This window comes from Rissa tridactyla, chromosome 3 (genome assembly GCF_028500815.1).
Source record: "Rissa tridactyla isolate bRisTri1 chromosome 3, bRisTri1.patW.cur.20221130, whole genome shotgun sequence".
NCBI classification, from domain to species: domain Eukaryota; kingdom Metazoa; phylum Chordata; class Aves; order Charadriiformes; family Laridae; genus Rissa; species Rissa tridactyla.
Genome location: NC_071468.1, coordinates 92,967,792 through 92,992,603, shown reverse-complemented (window position 1 = coordinate 92,992,603; position 24,812 = coordinate 92,967,792). Strand labels below are relative to the sequence as shown.

At 39.4% G+C, this 24,812-nt stretch overlaps 1 protein-coding gene across 1 annotated transcript in view; it reads left to right on the top strand.

Moving 5' to 3' along the window:
- Positions 1–24,175, top strand: part of CD109 (CD109 molecule) — an 81,178-nt gene extending 57,003 nt beyond the window's left edge. The window contains exons 28-33 of the mRNA XM_054197202.1: positions 2,718–2,873; positions 2,959–3,024; positions 10,193–10,329; positions 15,472–15,628; positions 16,049–16,151; positions 18,965–24,175. Coding sequence (XP_054053177.1) covers positions 2,718–2,873; positions 2,959–3,024; positions 10,193–10,329; positions 15,472–15,628; positions 16,049–16,151; positions 18,965–19,155 — 810 coding nt within the window. The 3' untranslated portion in view covers positions 19,156–24,175. The remainder of the gene's footprint in view (positions 1–2,717; positions 2,874–2,958; positions 3,025–10,192; positions 10,330–15,471; positions 15,629–16,048; positions 16,152–18,964) is intronic.
- The last annotated feature ends 637 nt before the right edge of the window (positions 24,176–24,812 follow it).

Genomic DNA, 24,812 nt, shown 5'->3' with positions numbered 1-24,812 from the left:
TCATCTTGATTATATAAAATATTAATAACAAAAGATCTTAAATTAAGAAGAAGTGATGACCATGGAAAAATAATTAATCAGATTTTCCAAGCAAGTATGATAAATATCTGTGCTGACTTTCTTTCCAAGGAGAGAAACCTCTTTCTATTCTTTCCATATGTGGGTCCTCAAACTCCTGAAAGGCTATTAACTAAGATAAGAAAGGGGAGAGGTTTTAGAGGAACAGCCTAACCTAGTGCCTCTGTTGGCAGTCAGTCCTAATAATGTACTTTGTCCTCATTATTGCGTAGATTTTTGATGGGCCATGACATTTGGAAGATCTTCATTATCTCCAGGAGGTTTCCATGTTATTGAAACCACATCTTGTAAGCTGTGCTGGCATCCAGAAAATTTATATAGTACTTTGGATTGCATTAGTTTAAACCAGCTTTTAAATTAACTACAAATGCTGGTCACAGTAAAATGTCACATTTCATCATATTGCTTGGGACCAAGCTGTACAGGCTATCCTTCCTTATTTTCCAGTGTTTGTTGGTATTAATCTGAGAGAAATTAGTTCTACTAAATAAAATGCAATTTAAGAACAGGCCTGGTTCCCCTGAGGTTCTAGTATTTTCCTAATGTGTTAATTCTTGCTTGTTATTTAAAGAGGCTGATTGAGGCACTAAATGAGTTGAAAAAGCTTTTCCCTATTCTCCAGAAATCATTTTTGCTTGAAAGTTTTAAAATCCAGTGGTGTACCATTTATCCCTGAGGGTGAAGTTAAGAAATGAATTTAATCCTTTTGTTCTTCCATAGTCTAAACTATTTTGATTGCAAAATTACTCCAATGTCTCTCTAGATGCCTTTTTTAATTTGTGGAAATGACCCCATACTTTTTGTTAACTTTTAAGATTGCTTTAAAAAAAAATGTTTGGAGTGTTTCCATCCATGAGTTTATTTCATTGGAAACTTAATATATTGTTCAAGAATAAGGAGAAAAGTAATCAGTTGCATGTGTGATGGTTTGTAAGTTAGGGTATAACTTACTGCAATTTGTATATGTGGTATAGCTTACTATGAATTTGCAATCAGTATATTTTGCTTTATAATGCTTTTGATGTTTGGGCATAAAACATACATATTTCATATATACAGGAATACAATTTGTACAAAAAATAGCATATATATGAAGGTAGATTTAAATGGTAGGGAAGAGTAGCAAATTCTGCAAAGCCTGTGTTGCTGGGCAAGAGAGGCCTATGAGTTTGGCCTGAGACCGTATTCCCTGACTTTTCAGGTTGCGTATTGGACACAGCATTGTCACACTGAGCTGTGCACCTCGTGCTTCAGCTGTGAGTGTGTGCTGGTGAACAGCCTTGGCTATGCCTTCTGCTTTAGAGCGTGCCCAGGGCAACATTTATCTTCTCTGTCAGTTGTTCTTTGCCCTCTTGTTTTCCATCTGTGTTTCTGAGAGTCATTTGAGCCTAGGATGTGGAAGAGCTCTGAAGCCACCTCCAGCAATAGCAGATAGCATTTCTAGACATCTTGAACTCTCCCTGAATTTAGGGCGAGAAATGTAAATGTGAGAAATACAATTGTAAGGACTTGGAAAAGGTACTTTGAGGTATTCCTTCGTTTCCACAACTTAGGGAAGGGCAGGCATATTTGTGCTTTCAGATGATTAAAATTGGATTATCCAACAAGATCTTATAGCTCCTTAGATCTATAAGATAGATCAGATATACAGATACGATAGGTTGCTGTAGTTTCATTCACTTCAATGTGACAGAACTTTTGTAAGTTTGGGCTTCTAAACCGTAGGTCTCCATCAGAAACTGACATATGAGCAGTCTGAGTCAGGGCAGAGTCATTCAGATGCTTTGTCACTGTCTTCTGCAAAGGAGTAATGGAAGACATTCTTTCAGGGTAAATATTGGCCTCCTACTGAAAAAGTCTGCCACTCCAGACTTAAATCTGGATTGGTTGCTATCACACCACGTTAAGCACTGGAGCTGGGATCCCAGCCGTAGTGGTTCAGCGTACCGGCAAATTTGGCACTTGCCTGCAATAATACACAGAGAGAAACAAAAGAGAATTTTTAATATATATATATATATATATGGTAATGTGTTTATAAGCATATTCTGCAGTGGCTAAACAATTGCACAAAACTTTTTGATCAAATATAAAAACTGGGCCAAACCCCTTTAAAATTGCTGCCGGGGGTCCAATAAAAACTCATTTCAGGCTTTTTTTTTTAATAAAGGTCAATAGTTTTTCAGACCTGTAGCTTTTGCTTCTGTGATCAAGGTATCCTGAATAACTTCTGCGCAGTACTGGATATTTAATGCATAGTCACTAAATACATCTAGAAAGTAGCAGTATCATTACTTTCCTCGTTGGCTGTCCCTTCACCGTCCCCGTGGTGTGTGATTCTGACTGTCGTGTCTACTGGCATGTCAGGTCTTCCACGTACCTTGCACAAGAGAAAAACTTCCTTAGCTGGCTCCCACCTCATTCTCCATGTTACAGTAGCTGACTTCTTGTCCTGTGCTGCCATCCCTCTTCTGCACTGGGATCCTTTATGCCAATGGAATCCCACATGAGTACTCCGGCATAATCAACAAATGGGACAATGCAGGGACTGTGAGCTCCCCAAGGCATGGCCTATACACAGAGAGTTCACTGCGCAGGTTTCTTCCGTTTAATATAGAAGGATTTGTTTCTCTCAACAGGACACAGTGGTGGCTCTGCAAGCCTTGAGTCTATTCGCAACTCTCACTACTGCAAGCAAAACAGAAATGGATGTAACAGTGACAGCACCTTCTTTGAAAATGCCAGAAACATTTTCAATTGATACTCGAAATCGTTTTCTGCTTCAGACCAAGGAGGTACTGTAGAAAGCAAGGAATGCTTTCATGAAGTCTGCTGCCTGAAAGTACTTTGAAAATACTGTTTTACTCATCTTTCTTTCAGATTGCCCCTGTGCAACCAATGACAATTACAGTGGCAGCGGAGGGAACAGGATTTGCTGTCTTTCAGGTACGCAATGCAGCTATTCTTGCTAAAGATACAGTGTCTATAAGGAAGGTATATTTTGGAAGCTTTATAAAAAAACTTAATAGGAATAATCTTCTGAAATGTCTTAAATCAGTACCAAAGCAGTTTACTAACTGAAGAATGCTGTGAACCAAATATTGTGTGAATGGACATATTCATGTGACTGTTTATGTCCGATGACCTGGCCTTTTAAGTACTGCTGGATGATTGACAGTTTTGGGGCACTTGCACGGGCTAGAGCCATATCAAAGCACCCCTGTCCTCCTGCAGAAATGCAGAGTCTGTTTGCAAGACAAAGGACTGCCGTGGTACACTGGCAGGCACAAAGGTCACAGGAAAAAAAGGTGAGTCAACTGGGCAGAATTGCCTCATGGGGGACCCTGTGGTAAACCATGGTAAGGCACAGATCAGTACAGAACAAGATTACACTGCTAGTTGTTGGAGTTATTTTCCTTTTATTGAAGTAGAATACATCAATAGTGTAAAAGCTAAAAATACAAGGTTATTACAGCCAGGTTCTCCAGCAATTTTTACATTGTTCTGAAATAGGATGAAAGACAGAGTCAAAGGATCCTGCAAACTGCTAACGGTAATAGATGCTTAGCATCAGCCAAAAGTGGGGGCATGGCGAAGAGTGTAAGGAGGTATAGGGATCCCGTCTCTGCCTGTCCTGTGGAAGACTGTGTTTTGGTAGTAAAAATTCAAACATCTTTGCTTACATTTAAACAAATTAGTCTGGGATCAGCGCATACGGTATTTAGAACTAGCAAGCCTTAAATGGCCTTTTCAGCTGCTTGCTCTTCCCCCTTAGCAAATATTATGTTCTGAAGAAATTCCACCTCTGATATTTTCCCTAACCCTATGAGAAATATATGAGAAGAAGACGGTATTGGATCTGATTTGATATGGCCACTAATGGTTCTCTCTTCCCTGCTGTCCTGTCCGTGATAGTGGCTTAGAACCACACAAGTGAAAGAGACGACCTTTGAAAAGCTACAGATAATACAGAAATATTGGTCTCTGAGCATGAGAGCGTAATTTTATGGGAAGTATATAGATAAACTCATAATTGCTGAGTGTATCACAAAACCAGACAGAATTCCTACTAGACTCCTAGTCGTACTCGGGAAAACTTCACTTGGGCTGCCTTTAATTGTCTTGAAGTTTTATGTCAGGTCACATTCCATCTCCTTCCAACCTGACCTTCACTTCAGTGTTCTTATGCATCTAGGAAAGAAAAAAAAAGCATGGTGTTGGTTGATAAATATGCTTTTGGATAAGACCTTTACAAAGAAATCTTCACAGATGCCTATCAGCAGTGAACAACAACTAGAGTTACACCTCATTCATTCAGCACCAGTCTGCAAAACCCACAGTGCCATAAATCATGACCTGTGTTTATTAATTCCCAGAAGTGCAAATGAAGTTTACAGCAAAGTTCAAAAGTTTCAGAAGATAATTTAGATTCAGACCTGCAGGCCAAGATAGGAATGAATATCTCAGCAGGACTGCGTTCACACATCTGTGGTTTCAGTGTGTGTGTATGTGGAATGTAACAAAGTGGGGCTCCAGAACAGTTAAGACTACTTAAACATAATCATTGTTGAGAAATCCTCCCTGATATTAAGTCAACTAATTTGTCAGGCGAGCTGATCAAAAACTTTTCAGCAAATTGTTTCTTGCTGGAAGACGCTGATTTGTTGAAAAGAATGCCTTTTGTGGAAGCACATTGGTTCCAATCACTTTTTTGCCAGCAGGAAAATTTCACATCCAAACCAGCATGTCTGGTGAAGACTGAGCAGAAGTCTTCCACCCAGAATAGCCAGTAGTTGACTCCTGGTTAGAGGGCTCCTTGGGGTGTGTAGCACCATGGTTTAAGTTCCTGGTTTTGTTGTATGGACGTGCAAATGTGCTCCCAAATAACTGGTGTTCAGGAACCAATGCCAGATTATCATCTTCATTTAGGTTACAGTGCTGTTGCCTTTTTTCCTGCAGCGTTGAGTCAGAGATGCTGTGACTTGATTCAAAATATTGTACTTAACACGCTGGATTAGCTTCTCCAAAACCTTTTCTTTGCTGGGATCAGTTCTTTCCTTCAGCTTCCTTTGGCAGGTCTGGTATTCTAAAAGAAAGAGCACTGATGCCATTTGAATGAGATTTCTCTTTTTCCCAGACACAAGCTAGGTCTGGGTCACATTTAATAAATCAGATAGCATATGACATTTTGATCACATTTCTTCAGCTGGGTTTCATTGTCTTATGCCCGCCAAAGTACTGTGGTGAGATTCACTGTTCTGGGATTTGATTTTCTGGCCAAATGTAGCATGTCAAAACAGTAATTCATTTGAATATCACAAAACACAAGGTTTGGTCCATTAATGGAAAAGGCTGTTTTCCCAACAGAATGGATTCTTAGAAAAAAAGCCCTTATTTTTTTGTGAAATCTCACTCTCTGTGTGTGCGAGTTGGCAGTGCGTTCACTCTTGACCCTGCAGGATCTCATAAAATGTATTTATTTTGGATAGTATAATTGCAATAGCAGACATTTACTCGTAGTTTTGTGGTCCTGCTGTCAACGAAGTCTCCTAGCTCATCCCTTCATTATATGGGCACATACTATGGATGACCTGAGACACTGACAGTGCAAGAGGGAAGAGAGGATGATTGGAGGGTTAGGGTATATGAAAGGCACTCTCTAGAGAAAGAAGTGATCTTCCCTAGATGACCTGCTGAAAGTCTTGGAAGAAACACCTCTCTGCTGTCTGGAACCACTGTGAACTGGGCTTGGCAAATGCCTTAAAAATTTGGCGTGGCCCATGCCTTCTGCAAGGAAGGAGAATGCCACTGAAATCCAGGACTAGCAATTAGGGGAGGGTGGGCAGGCTCAAGGAGGATGGGTATGGGCAAAATGGATAGGTGAACAAGATCTCCTTGGTCATGTGTAGAGAGGGAGGGAGTGAGGAAAAAACTGAGAATCATAGGTTACTCGGTACTGAAAAACAGTGACTGTTTTTTCCACTCAGTGTATTTTTACTAGATTTAGGCAAGGGACTGAATGTTATTCAGTGTGATGATACTGAAAAAAGTACACTTGTGAAATGCACACATATTTCTCTGTTACAGTTTGAGTGGATACTAAGTAGTCAAAAAGGGACAGAAAAACATTGGAGACAGTTTCATTGAATTCATGCCCTCAATCGAGCATATTTCTTCTGCTAGATGAAGAAAAACAGAAGAATAGGGAAGGAGACATTGATTAGGGCATTATAAATGAGTCGTGTTTTTTGAAACAGTGCAGTTGATTGGGTCAGATCCTGTTACAAGCATCTCTGTCATGCAGAAGATTAGCTTTTAGTTTTCTCTTCTTGGGCCTCTCACCAGAACTAGTTGCAGTATGACAAGACTGGACCAGTTGTGCCTTTAGCTTTGTCAGCTGCTTCTTTAAAGGGTCAAGAAGAAACGCAGTAGCTCATTTTGTTGATTTAATGCTAGTTTCTGTATAATAGCCTTCTGTCCCCAAAGTAAGAGTGTATAAAGAAGGAGGCTTTAATTAAACTCTGTGTTGTGAAAAAGATTTTTCCTTCATTGTCATGAGAAATCAGGAAAGGAAAGTCAGACCGTAAGAGTGATAACTTATTCCATGAAAATACTAGCTGATTGACCTGTTCAGTATGTGGTTTCAGACATCCTACGTTGGCAGTAAATTCCCATTCATTAGCTTTTTCTGGCAAAAGTTTAAACAGCTTTGTTTCTGTGATGACAGATTTTTGAGGCACCTCCAGCTTGTCTTTACCAAACTTTCTGCATGCCTTTAACTGGCAGCCTTTCTAGATTGGCTTCATCCTGCGGAGCAGTTGTACAGGATAAATCTTCATTGTTGCACCACGGTTGTCCTGAGCGCCTCTACAGAATTGACTCTGTGCTTATACAGCACGCTAAATTCTGCAATGCAGGGCAGGGTAACGGGAATCATGTGTGCGGTTTGAAAGAAAGAGCATAACTTTCATATCAAGGAGTGAGAGATGTAGCAGCAAAAGCAAAAATCAGAAATTGAAGACTGTTTGCACAGACTTGCTAGCCTATAGCTGACCTGCTAACCTACAACTTGGACAACCCCCTTGTCCTACCTTTAAATTTGGAATGACAGTTTTCTATTTGCTGCCAGAAACTCTTGTAAAGGGACTATGATTTTCCAGAAGCACTCTTCATTCCCTTTTCCTTAGCCAAGCAAAGTGCATGTTGGGGTATCGCAAGGGGTTATTTTGGGGGTTTTTTTCTACCAAAATCAAAGATCCCCCCTGCCCTGCCATGTGTTTTATCTTGATGACTAAGGGAACAGATAATGATCTGTATGTGAAAACTGTGCAAACTTACCATTCTGTTGTTGGTGAAAATCACTATTTTGCCAAATAATGTCAACTATTCTTTGATAGTAAATATTTTCTTAGTTTCTTGTATTTGATTTTGTCATCCTAGCGTTTTGAAAGTTAAGATTTCTGATTCATCACACTGAAGTGCTGAATCAGTAAGGCATTCTCGGCCTCTGTCAGAGGTGGTGTCCTGTTTGTGCCACAGCAAAGAGATGCTGCGGTTACCATCAACATCACATTGGGTGTTAATCAGACTGAAGCACCTTAAGAATGTTCTCTTAAAGTTAAATTTAATTTTTGGTGTCTTTTCTTTGGTATAAGTACATGAGTATGCTAGAGCAGATTTGCTGGGACAACTGATGTCGTTCATTATCCTGTATCCTGTCCCATAGTGGCCAGTAGAGAGAGGGTGACCAATCAAGGCTACTAGAACAGGACAAGCATGAAGTGGTATCTCACTGATATACTCTCTTGCCCTTCACCAATTTGCAACACAGGCCCTTCCCAATCCGTAGGTCATCTCTGTGTGCTCTCTCTGGCTTGGTAGATATTTTCTTGATAGATTTTTTTTTCGTCCATAAATATGTAAGTTTTAAAATATTTCTAAACTTCTAACAACCACAGCTTCTTGCAGCAAGTAGTTCTGCAGCTGGTGGTGTATTGCATGAAGAAGCACTGCCTCTTTCTCCTCTTGAATCTGTTCCCCTAGTTCTTGTATTTGGAGAGAAGGCATAAGAGGGACTGTGTTGGGTCAGATCAAAACTCAGCCTAGCCCAGTGTTCTATTTTCCACAACAGCCAGAGGTGGATGCTCAGGAGAAAGTATAAGAAGATAAATACATGTAATGTATTACCTGACTGTCTTCCACTTCTTACCATGTATTATCTGAGATCTTCAGCTGGAGATAGTTTCTGTGGGCTTAGAAAATTTGGGTTCCATGAGGGTGTCTATTTTGCCCTTGAATGCTGTACAGTTTAGGATCTGCATCATCTTGTGGGAACAAATTCCACAATTTAATCTTGCATTGCATGAAAAACTGTTTCCTATTCATCTTTCCCATGCAAGACATTATTCTGTAGACCTTTGCTGTGTTATTCTTCCAACCTACCTGTTTATGGCTGAATTTTCATCTATTTCACCATTTCTTAAATGGCAAAGAGGTCTGGTAGTAATCAGTTCAAACCCCATTATTACGTACATAAAAATTCTTTCATTCTGCATCTCCTTGCAGTTATCCTAGTCTTTGCTACCTCAAATAAATTAGTATTATCAACAAACTTTATCACATCAGGATTCACTCTGTTTTCTGCATCATGTATGGATATGTATAATGATGGTCACCTACCACAGGTTCCTTTAGGAATCCATTTCATTCCCACCCTCTATTCCTGTCTTTTAATAGCCCTTTATCCCTTGGCAGCTTCTTTTGTTCCAGTACCTTTGGCTGGTAATCTTCCTAACCAGCTACGTACCAATGTAACATTCAGGTAGCTTATACTAGACAGAGGTCCTCTGTCCGTGTTTTGTCCTTTGATTCATGTAGCTTGTGGGTTTATAGCAACAGCCTATTCTCCCACATGTCATATTTACTCATTTGCCCACTAATTTGACTCTTTATTATAGTTTCGACTGTGTTTTCTGGTACCGATACCGATATCTGATATCCAGTTTTCTAGACCCCTAGTACTCTTTTAAAAATTGCTGTCATGTTTGTCATTCTCCAGTCTGGTACTAAGGCGGTTTTAAAAAAACACTGCAGGTAATGATTCAGCTGTTTCTTTACCTCATCAAGTTCAATTCTGTAGGCAGTACAGCCTGGTTTTTTCTCCCGTCATGGCTGATAACGTGAGAGTACTCATTGGTTGCTCAGTTCCAGCTCCAGCATTTCTGCTTTGGTTGTTGGCATTAGTAATTTCATAGGATATTGAGATAATCAGGCCATGTCCTAATTATGCACAGCTCTTTTAAGGGCTTCTGGTTTTACCACTCTTTTACCACTGTTTCAAGCTTCTTATACGCATCTACGCTAGAAGAATTGGAAACTCTTCAAACTGTGCTTAGCAGATGAGCTTATTTTATATTAATGTTAGTGTCCTGCACTGGATGTCCTGTCGTACTTCCTTACTTGGCTCGCTTAGCAGAGCTTGGCAGTTGTTGAGCAGAAAGGGTGAGAGCTCTGTCCTTGAGGCAGACCGAAGACCATAGCTTTGTCTTTGCACAGATAAACCAGATGATGAAACTGCTTACTTAACTACAAGAAAACTGTGTTGTTCTGAGCTTGGAGTAACATGCTACTCCTCATCTGTTTTGAGTGTATGAATGTTGTGACATGAAGACCGAAGACAAACTCTGTACATACGTTATGTATTTGCTCTTGCTCTGCTGTCATATACAGCCCGTCTCTTTTAACCCAGTGGGTGTCGGTCTCTGGAGTTTGCCCTTTTTCATCCCATTTCACGCTGTCAGGAAGTAACTGCACACATTATAAACCGGCAGACAACAACTAGGGAGAAAATTGATGGTTGTCCTAGAGCTCCCTTGTGTTTGCCACAATTGTGTCCTGCTAATTGCATTGGTTCTGCTGCATTACGAAGTGTTCAGAAAGGATATTTCTGTCAGAGAATTCCTATGAATCTCATGTGTGCAACTGTCAGATAAAAGGCCATGTATCCTGTCTCGTATCAGCACTTCTCTGACGTTATACTGTTAGAAACTTAGTGTTTTAACCACACAGATTTGCTTTGCATATGTCATCTGATGTCTCTACTTGCAATCCACAGCTCAATGTTATTTACAACACAAAACACACTGATCAGAGGCTCAGATCTGCCCGAAAACAAGAAGCCTTTGACTTGAATGTTGATGTAAAGGATGACAAAGATGATAAAAACCATTTGACCTTGAATGTGTGCACAAGGTAGGTAATTCAATTGGAGCATCTCATACACCTCTTAGTATTATTTAATTTTAAAAATATTTAAAATTATTTTAAATAAGCTAAATTATCCATTTGTTTGTGTGGATTTACTAATCACAGAATCACAGAATCATCTCAGTTGGAAGGGACCTTTCAGATCATCAAGTCCAACCATCAACAACTAAAGAGAATAAAAGAATTACTTTGTAAAAATGACAGTAGTTAAACTAAGAAGCAATTAATGAGTCAATAAGGAGAGTGATAGATCTTTTGCGCAAAATTGTTGCTAGCCAGGTGATATTGTTTTACTGGTATGCGTAAAGATGGTGGTACCCTAAAAGTTAGAAGTATATGGAAGAGTTTGTGTGAAATACAAGAAAAAACTCTAAGGCTTCTTTGGTGCAAGCGCTTCTTAGCTATATGGAGAACTGTGGACAGACTTGAAAATTGAACCAATGTCTTCCACATTATAACTTCTAGTAGCAGACTGTGACAACTGCCCATTATTCATACCTTTCATAACAGAAAGCTTTACTTTGATCTACAAGTAGATACTTCTTTTTTTGTAAAGAGAGAAGGAAATTCTGAAGTGCTGAAAACACCATGAAATATAAATAAACATTCTTTAGTCATCTCTATTAATAAACTTTGCTCACTAGAGTTTTGGCAGGAGTCAAAATCCGTGTTTACAAAATGATAAATTCAGCTGGGCTTTTGTCTTATTGTGCAAGTATCTTTGTGGTCTTCCTTTTAGCAATATGTCTTATAGTTATGAATTTGGTAATATGTAAGCATCATTCTAGAGTTGAAAGAGGTGATGAGTTTTCTGGCCAGGCTAATTCTATTCTTTCTGCTGAATAAGGGGTGTGGGCGTGTGTGCGTGTGCATCTGGGATGTTTCTTATTCAGTAAACACCTACTAAGAACAGATCTGCAACTGCTGAAGTATCATCTCAGAGACCACAGGTCAGTCGGCAGATGATACCTGTATGGAATTTGGATCAGATGAGAACAGGTGACATTGAACAGCCATATTGCATATTCCTAGGTCAGCCAGTCATTAAACCAAGTTGTTTCTTTGGCTGCTTTGCTACCTCATTTTTACTTGCTGTGAATTACATGTGTTTTACACGTATTAAAAAGAAATATATGAAGATGTTTGTTCTCTGGCGGTTTCTTCAGTATGCACTTCTTATTGTAGTTAAAGAGCACTGAATATTTCACAGAAAACCCTATAGGACATTGTATCTCTCGGTATATATTTATGTTTTTAATATTCTTATTTTTTATTATCAACAAGGATCTTGAGATGACTACATTCTTTGTATTTTAGGAATTCATCTGTTTGTGAATACTTCCTCTAGAAACACTGTTTTCTTCTTGTGACATTATAATGGGTTCCTTGTAAATGCAAGATTTGCAAATCCACCACGATTACTCTTGCATTCCTTTCCTCCACATCCTCTTTTTGTTATTTATTTAAATTTTAAAAACTGTATGCCTAGACTGTTTTTATCCTCTGCCTACCACAAGGGAGCTGTGACTGGAGATGGAGCCTCTAGGTGACACCATCATACAAATAATCAGCTATAGTGAATATGATTTCAGTACAGAGAGGATTGATTTAATTTGGGAAATAGCCAGCAGGCACAAAGCCAGAACCCTGTTTTTATGTGTTTCTGGTAACCGATTCAGTGATACAGATGGTGGGCAGGGACACTAGAATACATGAGAGCTCTTGAAATAGAATGGGCTTGTTCTCTTTTAAAGTTTTCTGTGAAGTGTCAACAGCTTTCTAAAGTCTAGCACAAACTCTTGACGTGTAAAGGGTTTACATGATGGGTCTTGGCTGAGCATTCTGATTTTCTAGCTAAGACCTTTGGCTCAGGAATACAGACAGGAAGGGCTCCATCTCTCTGGGAAGGCTCTAGGGTGATGATGTTTTAATTGCAAAGTGTTCAAAGGACAGGGGGAAAGCTAGTGGCATTATAAAACTACCCCAGAAGAATATTTGTAACACTGAGATCCATTAACTCTTATCACAGAAAATGGACTGGTATAATTTCTAGTCAGTCTGTGTTTCTGTTCTTTAGGCTGAGACTTCATCTCTGGTTGCTTGGCTTGATAGACTAGTCATCCTCTTCTTTTTTCCCCAATATATTGTGAATAATATATTGATTATCTATATTAAATTCCTGAATTAGTTTAAAGTTGTTCTACTTACAGTCTTTACAACAGCAATGATGTGGCTTTCTGGTAGAGAAACCAATGTAGGCAAATACAGAAAGACTGCTGAAATCTCAGCCAGTTTAGCCAGCTGTGGCTATGCATAGTCGGGTAATGGAGCCTGCAGCTTTGCAATTATTTTTTTTTCTCTAATATGCAGAATATTCCACCTCCTTTCAATCAGCTTGATAGTGATTGGCCATGGTCATCTCAACTGGGTGTCATTTATGACACTGTAGCAGATGATGTCTCATTCAAACTGAACTGATTCTTGGTTACAGGACGTAACTCACTGTCTGGGAAGCAAATACCTGGGGCTGCCAGTTTCTTCTCTGGTCAGTCTTGTTGCCTGCATACCATTTCCAGGCATGGGAAACTGATCACTGATGGTTCAACTCACTCTCTTGTTTACACTTTCAGTCTATACTAGCTTGGTGGTGTTTTCTCTTCTCTGCATCGTCTATGAGAGGGTCTCACACAGCTCTCATATTGTTGAAGAGCTGAAACATAAAATTCAACTCAAAGTATTCTCAGTTCTCTTCAAGTACAAGTTTCAAGTCTCTTTCTCTTACCGGTCATTCTTCTTGCATGGTGATTTTTTTTTTGTTTTTTAAGAGACTATGGAGTTGAAGAGACAATACCAGGAGCCACCCCCAAGGCTGTCTCTCTTGTTTGTTAAGAGAGACAGATCTTCATAACTTCTAGGGATATATCTTATTCAGTTCTTAACAATACCAAGCTGGTTTGGTTACCTGTTGGTATTTTGGTAGCACCCCAGACTGGCTAGACTGCTTGGGTATTTTCCTCCCCTCTTATTGGTAATTATGCAGAAATAATTACATCCAGTTCCAATTCAGTTATTTGTTTTCAATAGCAGCTACTTTGGCACAGCACATCATCCAACAGATGGTTTCATTTGTTTCTAATCTTCATGAGCCAACTGAAGTCAGCAGTTGTGCTGTATTTCTTTCAAAGTCATATCTGCGTTCAATCAGCCATGCTGCCAGGCTTAACAGCATTGCTTTGAAAGCAAGTCTTCTCTTTTTTTAAACCACCCAGCTCTACAAAGAAATAGTTTTATTCAATTACTTTCAACTACTGTCAGGCCTTCAAAATGAGGACTGGAGACACTTCTGTTCTAATATAACAATAATCATTTACCCTCTGTGCCAAGGGGAGGGAAAACTTTTTGCCACCTGCTTTATTTAGAATCATAGAATCTGTTTGGTTGGAAGAGATCTTTAAGTTCATCAAGTCCAACTGTTAACCTATCACTGACCAGTTAACACTAAACCATGTCCCTCAGCACTACGTCTACACATCTTTTAAATACCTCCAGGGATGGTGACTCAACCACTTCGCCGGGCAGCCTCTTCCAGTGCTTGATAACCCTTTCTGTGAAGAAATTTTTTCCTAATATCCAATCTAAACATCCCCGTCACAACTTGAGGCCATTTCCTCTTGTCCCATCACCTGTTACTTGGGAGAAGAGACCAACCCCCACCAACCCCCCACCAACCTCCTTCCGTAGAGAGTGATAAGGTCTTCCCTCAGCCTCCTTTTCTCCTGGCTAAACAACCCCAGCTCCTTAGCTGTTCCTCATAGGCCTTCTGCTCCAGACCCTTCACCAGCTTTGTTGCCCTTCTCTGGACACGCTCCAGCACCTCAATGTCTTTCTTGTAGTGAGGGGCCCAAAACTGGACACAGCACTCGAGGTGGGGCCTCACCAGTGCTGAGTACAGAGGCACGATCACTTCCCTAGTCCTGCTGGCCACACTGTTCCTGATACAGACCAGGATGCTGTTGGCCTTCTTGGCCACCTGGGCACACTGCTGGCTCATATTCAGCCAGCAGTCAACCAACACTCCCGGGTCCTTTTCTGCCAGACAGCTTTCCAGCCGCTCTTCCCCAGGCGTGTAACACTGCTTGGGGTTGTTGTGACCCAAGTGCAGGACCCAGCACTTGACCTTGTTGAACGTCATACCATTGGCCTCAGCCTATTGATCCAGCCTGTCCAGATCACTCTGCAAAGCCTTCCTACCCTCAAGCAGATCAACACTCTTGCCCAACTTGGTGTCATCTGCAAACTTACTGAGGGTGCACTCGATCCCCTCATACAGATTGCTTCAAGCAATACAATCTTTTGCAGGTTATTTAGGTATCACTTGTAACACAGAACACCGTAGCTATATTTTAGTAGTTCGGTTGTGCACCATGGTAAGGCTTGCTCAACAGAGCAAATCTTTTTAGTCCAGCATCTGATTCTCACATTGGAAGATGCAACAATAAGCATTATGTAGGAAAAGAGAAGTATCTCAACTTATTAAATCTTCTTTTTCCAAAACTGGATGAATAACATGGCTATGCATTTTAAAACCGTAACTTTGAGAAGTAATCTGATGATGACTTTGTTAATAGAAATATGAAAAGGTTTGGGAGACTTTTTTGGTATATGCCTTTATCTCACCCTCCAAAAATTAATAAAAGGAGAACAATACAGCTGTAAGAGGAAATATGTATATTTCAGTTCAAGAGTTTGTGGTTTCTTAATTGCTTCTTTTGAAACGTGTTTAATTGCAATATTTCCCACATATTTGTGATGTAAACCTGCACTTATAGATGCCAACAGAAAGCTCCTAGTGTTGTCAGTGCAGTCTCTTATATGATTTGTGTACTCTAGTTTTCTCAGTGCTAAACCTGCTTTTGCATATGTGGTTGAAATTATCAGGCAGAATAATAGAGAAATCAGTTATTATCTCTTTATAGTTAAAAATTTTCTTGTTGGCATTTTGTTCCATTTGTTTTTTAAGTATTCTTAAGTGTTATTGCTTCCATAGTTGAGTTTTAATGATCAAACAGTTTCTTTGGAGAGTGGTCTACTGTATTTCTACTAAAATTTTCTTTGTGTTTTGAAAAGGTACTTGGGTTCTGGCACAGCTCCCAGTAGTGGTATGGTCCTCATGGAGGTTGGCTTACTCAGTGGTTTCTCTGTGTCACCAGATTTCATTCCATTAGACAATACAGTTAAGAAGATCGAAAAGGACAATGGAAAAGTCAACCTATACTTAGACTCTGTAAGTTGAAAATAACAAAGAATTTGTTTGTAGTGATGTTAATCTTGACCCTGCCATTGTTTGGTTTAAATTTGGAAAGACATTATGATTGTACTCTTTGGGGAAATCGACATCTGCTATTCACATTGAATTAATAGTTCCGCCGTTTTTTTAGTGAGACTAATTGGATAGGTACAACTCAGTTATATTTGTAAGAGGTTTCTAGATGAGGCCTCTTAAAAATCATATAGAAGAAGGCAGACATTTCAAGAAGTCTGCAATTTGGCCAAAATGACTACAAATGAGATAAACATCTTTATATGCATCCTGACTCCAACTCTTCAGAAATGAAATGGACTACTGCTGAGCTAGAAGTCTTCACCTCTTCCATGAAACCACCATCACCAGAGTTCTCAGGATTTTTCTCTTCTGTTTTTCTAGCTAAATGAAACACAGGTTTGTGTGGATATTCCAGCTGTGAGAGACTTCAAAGTGGCAAATATCCAAGATGCTTCAGTGACTATAGTGGATTACTACGAACCTAGTAAGTGTCAGTCATTCCAAATGGATCTTAGTGATTCAGAATTTTAAAAGAAAGTTTTTTTTAATTGAAAAAGGACAAATTTTAGTGAAGACAAAGCCACATTGAACTGAAACTTACTTATTTTATTGAACTGTAGCCTTCTTGGACATTGGCATGACAAATTTTCTAACAAATAGTAGTGTTTTCCAATATATATGTTTACTGTCCTATTGGGTTGGTTCCTCAGCTGGTGTGAATTGTCATAACTTAATTGCCAGCTGGTATAAATTGTCTTCAGTCTGTCCCAATGTGTTCCCAAAACTACCAAAATGAAGAGGGAGCTTCACTGTGGTTCACTTACCAAGTTAATGATTATCTTTCAAGTAGCTTTTCCATCTGTTTCTTGTTTAAACCAAGAGTCCTTCAGTGGAGAAAATGCCAGTGTTTTGATTTCTATAGTTACATAAAAAAGATGTAAATGGGAAAAACAGATTCCAAGTTTTTTTGGTTTGTGTTGGTTTGGGTTTGTGTTTGGTTTTTTTTTGGTGTAGAGTGTGTTTTAGAGAAAGGCAGTAATGTACAAAGCAAAATGAAAAGCAAAGAAAGATTACAAGCTGCTGAAGAAGATATTGGAGAGGTTTTCATTACATCAGCCAGATGAAACATTATTAAAGATTTGGGCTTGGTTTGAGATAATGCATAAAATATATAGGCAATTTTCTTCATGTTGGTTTGTTTTAGCACAAGACAAAAGACAACTAAATATGCTATGATTTGTACTACTTCAGCTAGGTGAAGATCACATTTAGTCTTTAGTCTATGTAGGCTGAAATGTTTGTTCAATCACAGAATTTTAAACTAAAATAGGAAATTAGCAGATGTAACTACAATGTCCATCAACCTAGAGCATGTTTTAAGGCCTAGTGGCTTAACAAATTAGAGCAATTTTTATTTTAGACAAACACGTAACACTTACAATCTATTCTTCTGTGAAGACAGGCTGAGAGAGTTGGATCTCTTCAGCCTGGAAAAGAGAAGGCTCCAGTACTTAAAGGGGGCCTACAAGAAAGATGGGGACAAACATTTTAGCAGGGCCTGTTACAGTAAGACAAGGGGTAACGGTTTTAAACTAAAAGAGGGAGAAAAGTTTTAGACTAGATAGAAGGATGAAATTTTTTTACAAGGAGGGTGGTGAGACACTGGCACAGGTTGCCCAGAGAGGTGGTAGATGCCCCATCCCTGGAAACATTCCAAGGTCAGGCCAGACAGGGCTCTGAGCAACCTGATCTAGTTGAAGATGTCCCTGCTTATTGCAGGGGTCTTGGACTAGGTGTCCTTTAAAGGTCCCTTCCAACCCAAACTATTCTATGATTCTATGAAAATGAATTTTCATGTGCTTCAGTTCCTAGAAGAAGAGCTCAGGACCTAGTCTTTTATAAGAATGCTTTTAGATAGGCTAATGAATATGTATATAAAAAGTCACATATAAATCCGCATGTATAAATATTTTTATTCTATTTTAATACATTTAATATCCATAAATTCTCAATTAATATCAATATTAATTCAAAGATATGAATTAATATCCTTAAGGACTAAAATTTGTATGACATAATCAGTGCTGCAATAGAAAGCTTTGAATTTAAGAAAAAAATTGCTTCAAATATTATTTTACAAGACACCATTCCTATTACTATGTAGCATAGACATATTATTGGTCAACATATATACACAAGCCATGATTCTGAGTTCCCCTGAGAGAACTCCTTCCTATCTAATACAGGAACGTGTTTTTATTTTAATCTATTATTTTCCATCACTCTCATAGTTGGGGGCCCAAGCTGCAGGTGTATATTTTTTGTGATGGTGACAGTCAGATTCATGTTATATTCAGAGCTAGGAGACTTCCGAGGAGCCCTTATGCTCTGGCATTTGACAAAAAAGTTATTTCTGTGTGGCAGATACTAAACTGGCATAGGTATAAGAACTGGCTTGGATTCCAGGGTTAATATACGTGGCTACTCAGCACATTCAAATGACTGCAGCTTCCCTTACCTAACTTTAGTCAGAGCTAGTTGGGTGTCACTCTTGGGCAAGCAAACTTTTTATTACCTTGAGGCTTGAAAGGAAACTGAATGCCATTTATGTTAAAAATTACTAATAATAAAAAAAGAAATTGCAATGTCTGGTTGGAATGAAAACCTTCAAACAAAAAAACCCACAACACTATGGGAATGAAACGTTGCAAAAGCTTGTTCTGTGAGCAACTACCATGCACTGCTGTTTTTAAAATGAGCGCGATTTTCCAGGCTCCTAGTCTGTTTGGTTGTGTAGCAATGCTTCAGGGAATGGGGGAGCAAAATACAGGAGCAGGAGCTAAGTGCAGTCCCGGATTCAGGAAGCTGGAGCTCCCAAACATAATAGTGAGAGAGAAAGTGTCAGTTACGAGAGACGTAGCTCTTAAATGTCATAGCCAGTAACCTGCCAGGTAAAGCATCCAAATTCCTTTGTCATGGGAGTTGCTGTGTAGGTAGGGGCACAATTCCTTTTAAAATGCTTGACCGAGGTTTGTGAAAAGATTGGTGTGAGATGGAGTCTATGAAAGCACGCCTTTCACCAAGCGTTTGCCTGAATATATTGAGAACATTTTGATGTTTTGGGAGAAGAGCAAAGATTAATGCCTGGCTTAAACACCCACTCTGGGAAGTATTTTGCAGTGTATGACGAGGTCTGCATCAGAATTTAGCGCATCCTTTAAAAATGCTTTGTGAAGCTAATTTGTTGGTCAGTTCTCAGAAGTTCATTAACTAATGTTAACTAACCTTTCTGTACAGGGAGAAGAGCGGTGAGAAGCTACAATTCGGAAGTAATGCAAAGTATAACCCCTTGTGACTTCTGTGAAAGTGATTGCAGTCTTTGCCACCGAGATGGTTCTCCAGCCTTGCTTCAGCACTCTTCGTTGGCCTCCTTGTTCTGTGGGCTGTTTGTCCTTCATGTAAACTTGCTGTGCGGTTGGGTGCTGTAAAAGGAAACAGATTATGTTTCACATCTAAGGTTTCCATAAATTATCCAAAGAAAATTTTATGTTCAGATACTGGCCCGTCTTTAGTGATTACAGTGACCAAACTCCTGCTGCGTTCAGGGAGAGCTGGGCTGGCCCGTATGGTAAATTTCTGGCTGTGCCAGAAAACTTCTTTTAAGTGTCTGCTGGAAAAACTTTCCGAGTGTTAGTTTCATACTGAAGTTATTTTCTGAAGAAGCACAGAGTTACCGAGAAAGCCGTCTGAGAAAATACAAACCTAGCTCCATGTTCCCATTAACCCAGCTTTCGGTTGTGCTTGTTTTTTAGGGATATACATTAGTTTACTGTGCTTTTCTGAAATGCTATGTGCTTCTCCGTTGGGGGGTTGGTAAGCAGAAGGCTGGGAGCTTGGTATCGGAGCTCGCTTTGTTCTGTTCTGCAGACATGACACTTAACATTAATATTGAATTTCGCTGTATGCTCTCATGGGGAATACTATGAAAAATAAAAGGAGCTGGCTTCACAGCAGATCCAAGAGCCAAAAAGCGCTGCATTCACAAACTGCTGAACGCTCCAGGAAATTGTCAGTCTTTTTTTATCATTACAGAGAAGCGAGGTGGATTTTTTGCCAATTCATAAGTTATTCATGTTTGAAAATAAGGCCTCAGGATGTTCTCATGCATTTTACTCTGAAAGGCTTTTACTGTCAGTGTATCAAAGATGGAGTCTATGTTTGAGACTTCATTTTTCCAGCGTTTTTCAGAAACCAACCTAATTCTCTTTCCATGTGAGAATGCTGGTGCCCATTGGCGTATTTGTGGCCGGCAGGATGAAGGTTGCTTTGATCCTTTTCTAGTTTTTGGAATTCTTCTAGAAGTGTCACTCTGGGGCATCATTTATGTCTTGCGTTTGCAGTGTCGTCTTGTCAACAATTGAAGTGACATAACCCTAAACAGCTGTTTATTGCTCTTGGCCCTGAATGCCAGCTGTGCATGCACCTCCTGTTGGTGGTTGGCGGGAGAGGCTTTTAGGAGGTATGGGCTGCACATGCATTCAGTCCAGCCAAACAGTTGACATGCTTGCTTAACTTTAAGCACATCCTTGTATGCTGAAGTGCTTTGCTGAAGTGGGTTGAAGGAGAGGGACAGTGAAAAGCAGCGGGAGCTTTTACACCCAAACCTGCTCTTTGCACACGGGGAGAATTACAGGTCTCTATGACTGCAAAAACGTGTGAGCTTGGGAGTTCCTCCCTCGTGAGTGAGTGTATGAACATCTTCCTTGTCTGGCAGGTGGTTTCTTCTTGAACACTGCCTGTGATATCTAATGTTTACTTCTTTTTGTAAGGAAGCCAAGCTGGTAACATTCCTGGTTACTAAAATGAAGTTAATAGCTGTCATGCAGACTAACAGACGTAGAAATTTTAAGGCTATAGATTCTCCTTCCTTCATACTTTTTTGAGACGGAGTGTGCACATATGCACATGTAATAATATGGCAGTCACTTTCCCTGAGCAATTTCTAATTTTTATTCAAATTTTGCTACTGCTTAAAGTGTATATTTTTGTATTTTATGCTCATCTTTACTTCTGCTCACAAAGGAAACTAGTGGGTGGTAGCACGGAAAGAGGCCTGAACTTCCTGCACTGGGTGCCTTCTAATATTGAGGTATAGGTTTTTAACAGCAAAACTAGTATAGGTGGGGTTGTTTGTTTTACTTTATCTGTATTGAGAATTTACAGTGTTTTTCACAAAGCTGGGGTTCTGTTCTGTCTCTCTGGCAGAGCTTAGGCCTGGTTCTTTGTCGTCAGTTCATGCTTTTCACTTGTCTTTGGTGCACTGTGGATCTAGCCCCTTGAATAGTTGATTAGTGCCTTATATGAGTGCCTGTGCTGCTCTGAACCACATGAAGTTAACACCATATTTTTTGAAACCCAAAGCACTACTTAGCCAATAGTATGCAGGATCTGACCCTCTGTAAGTCACGCCCTTGGTTACACGGGTCCAAAGCTTAATAGAAACTGAGATACAAACTGAAACATATCTTTGCGTCTCAAATCCTTTACCCATGTATGGCAGCATGGAGTGAATTGTGCCAAGTGTAAGATCTGGAAAACAGTCACACTCTAAACTGGGATGTGTTTTGATTTCTTGGTGACCTATGAAAGCAGCTCTTCTTTTGCCTTTGGGAACAGCAGCCTTGACATGTCATTTGCCTCTATTTAATATAATTTCAAGAACCCAAAGTTCGCATACTTTCAGTTTTTACTGTATGTGGAGCTTCTAAGAGAAATGTTGATACCTGATTAATCTTAGGATAAAGAGGCTTATTTTCTAGACAAGATGTACTCGAGATAAATTACTCCTTTGCAGTAGATAGTAGGAATAAATAAGTTTTATTTTGCAGGCAGTCCCAGCTTCCTGAGTATCCTCCAGAAAAATGGATTTAAACTGCTCGCTGTCATTTCAGACAGGGCAGCTTTTATTAGTATTCCTTTACATTTGTTTTTGAGACAAACAACACATGTTTTTAAATGACTTTTGGCTGCCTTGCACACCCTATTAAGAAGCATCAGCCATAATGCACTATGTCACGGAAATTGTCGGAGTCAGTGAACAAACATCCCCTTTGATTTTACTTTTTTCTGTACAGCAGGCATATCATTACAGACATCCAAATCTGCCTCTGCACTAAGCTAGTTTAAAGGTACAGTGTGTATCATATGATTTTAAACAAATGTTTACACCAGGTGGCCTTTAACAGTCCCACACCGATGCCTTCAGTCACTTTGCAGTTGCGGCTAGGGCTTTGAATGAGTTGCAGAGGATAAATTTTGTATTGTGTGTTGGCAGTGAATGGAACAGAGGAAAGGGAGTATTATGTGGCATAGTGACTTCTTTTGTTTTCCACATCGTTATATAGTACCCTTTACACAAATAGTCAGTATATGTATTTTTCCATTGCTCTGTAAAGTCAGTTTTTGATGTGAGAGGGGCCTTTTGGCAAAAAGTCTTTTGGAACAAGGTCTTTAAGGAGCTTTAAGGAGTGATGCTAAAAGCAGTCAGGAAAAGGTATTTTGTGATGGAGTTGCCTGAATATTTCTGTGTGCCTGAGATTTCTTGGAAATGTGAGTATTCTCTGGTACTTCCCGTGCCCTTTTCAGCCACATGCTGTCAGTGGACATGGTCTGTGCACAGCCATTAGTATGATATTAAATCAGTAAGAATTAGTAATTTATTTAGGACTGAGTTTAAAACACAAACATAATGCATTTTAAAGGATCTGCCCCCCCTCCCCAGCCCCGCCCCGATTCTACCTTTGCTGTCATTCATGATCTTAGCTGAGGTTTTCTCTACAGGTTTCTCTGTGGGCGTCATGTAGGAACCTTCTATACCCAACGCTGTTATGCAGAACAGGGAATGAGTGCTGCCTAATGGGTTTGCAGCACCTCGGAGTCCACGTGCTGGGCCAGCTCAAGGGCTGGTTTGGTTCCCAGCGTGGCACCACCACGCTCCCATTTACTTCACAAGCAGGAGCCTGCGGCTTGTGGGCATCAATGGCATGTGATATAAGGGGGAAGTGGCCAGACAGGTGCAGGAGACACAGAAGAGCCAAGGTCCAATGTTAACGTGCCTCTCTTTTGCCTTGGAAGTCACTGTTGAAAATCGAGTCTAAGATTCAAAAATTGGTTTTATTCCGTTTTCAAAATATTATCCTAGCAATATTTCTCCAAATGTGTTGTCCAAGTTGTTATGAATATTGACAATATTTGGTTTAAGCAGATTCCTGTAGGAAGCATATGTATATGTGTAGCCATTATTTTGGCTCCAATGTACTATAGTGTGTAATGTATGTGCAATTGAAAACACAAGATCTTCACAAAGTGCCCAAACCAACAAGGTAGCATGATGTCCTGTTTTTCAAAATATACAGTTAGGTTTTTAGGAAAAATTATATTTGGAAAGCAAGTGGTACCTAATGGCATAATTCTTCTGTCTCAAATACTAAGGAAGAATATTCAATTTTCATTCTAATGGCCAATAATATTTCTGCTGTAGCCTCCTTCTGCTACCATGAATCTTTATGCAGTGAACTATATTTATGTGTTTAGTCCTCTAAATACATAGAAGATTTTGAAATTAGATGTTTTCACTAGTAATTTATCCATAAACAGCAGTTATGTGATCAGGTCTTTTGAGTTATTATTATTAGATTCTCCTTTTCCCCGTTTCAAAATATTTGACTTCAGCATTGTTTCTTACTCGGTTCATTGTATTTGTGTGTGCCACTTGGAAATATCATTGCACTAATGCTATTCTATGTAATAAAGTCTGACAGTGTGCTGTATTAGATCAGTCCAGTCATTATTATGGATAGCTCGTTATTTTCCAATGTGTATGAGCATTAATTGCTTATATGCTACATTTAAGTCACCAGAACTCCAGTGTTAAGATTTCTCTTTAATCAAATCATACATTTTATTTTGTATTTCTTAGTGGTTACCCAAAGGCTTCATCAGCCTTGCTCAGACCTTACGATGTTACATTATGAATTGATTTTTTGGTTGTGGTTTTTAGTATTGCTAGGTTGGGTGAGTGTGATACTAATACGAGGAAAAAAATATAAAAAGAACCTGTCTCAAAGAAAGTATCATATAAGCAATGTACCATACATTAGCTGTCCTACTGGCTAATACATCTCTTCTTTTTCCATATCAGGCCTTAAGCAATTTGAACTAAAATTCTTGGCTGCCTTGAGACATAGTCAGATACACATTTTGCCCTGGTTTAGGATCATCATAAACATTTCCTCTTTTGATCAAATCAGAGATGGTAGAAAAAGAATGCTTTTATGGACTGTTTTGAGCAAACAGAGGTGAACTAACATGCTAGCTATGCAAATTGCTTCTGTCTTTTCAGATAATAAAACAAATGTTAAGGAACTAGGCTGTTTCACAGGATTTTGGAAAATTGTCATTGATTTATTTTTCTTCAAATAAAGTTTGCAATAGCAATTTTTAAATTCTATTAAAGGTGACTTGTAATAATACATGTCTGGTGTTTGCTTCTTTAACAATGCAGCCAGCTGTAGTAAGCAGGTTGCAGTTTCTGTCCTGTGTCGACCACTGCCCATCCTCAGCACGTCTTGGAGGCTGCCTCACCTGTGTTTTAAAGCTCCTAATTTGGAGTGGTGCAATGGTGACTTCCATGGGCAGGCTGCTAACCACGACCCAACAGATCACTGTTTGGGACTTCTGTAACTAGGGGTCACCACAGTTTAAAAGCCTATTATTGTAGTCAACAAGACGTTATTGGAAGCTTTGCTGTTAACGTCAACAGAATTAGTATAGCCAAGATTGTGTGATGGACTCTGTTAAGGCAGGCCCTTTGTGGTCATGGAGAACCTCAGGAACTGTGCTTTCTGTGAACAGGAGCAAACCTTTCAGATATAGAGCGTATTGCTGTATGGGGCCTGAAGTGGTAGTAAAAGAACTCCAAGTAATGTTTGTAAGTATTTTTAGTAATCTTTATAAGTATATCTAAAGTAATCTTTATAAGTAATTTTATAAAAGACCTAATTGAATTCATGTGCAAATTTTTATTTTTTTTCAGGTCAACTGCTATTTTAACTGTAGTTTTTCATGCTTAGAAGTTTGGACTCCA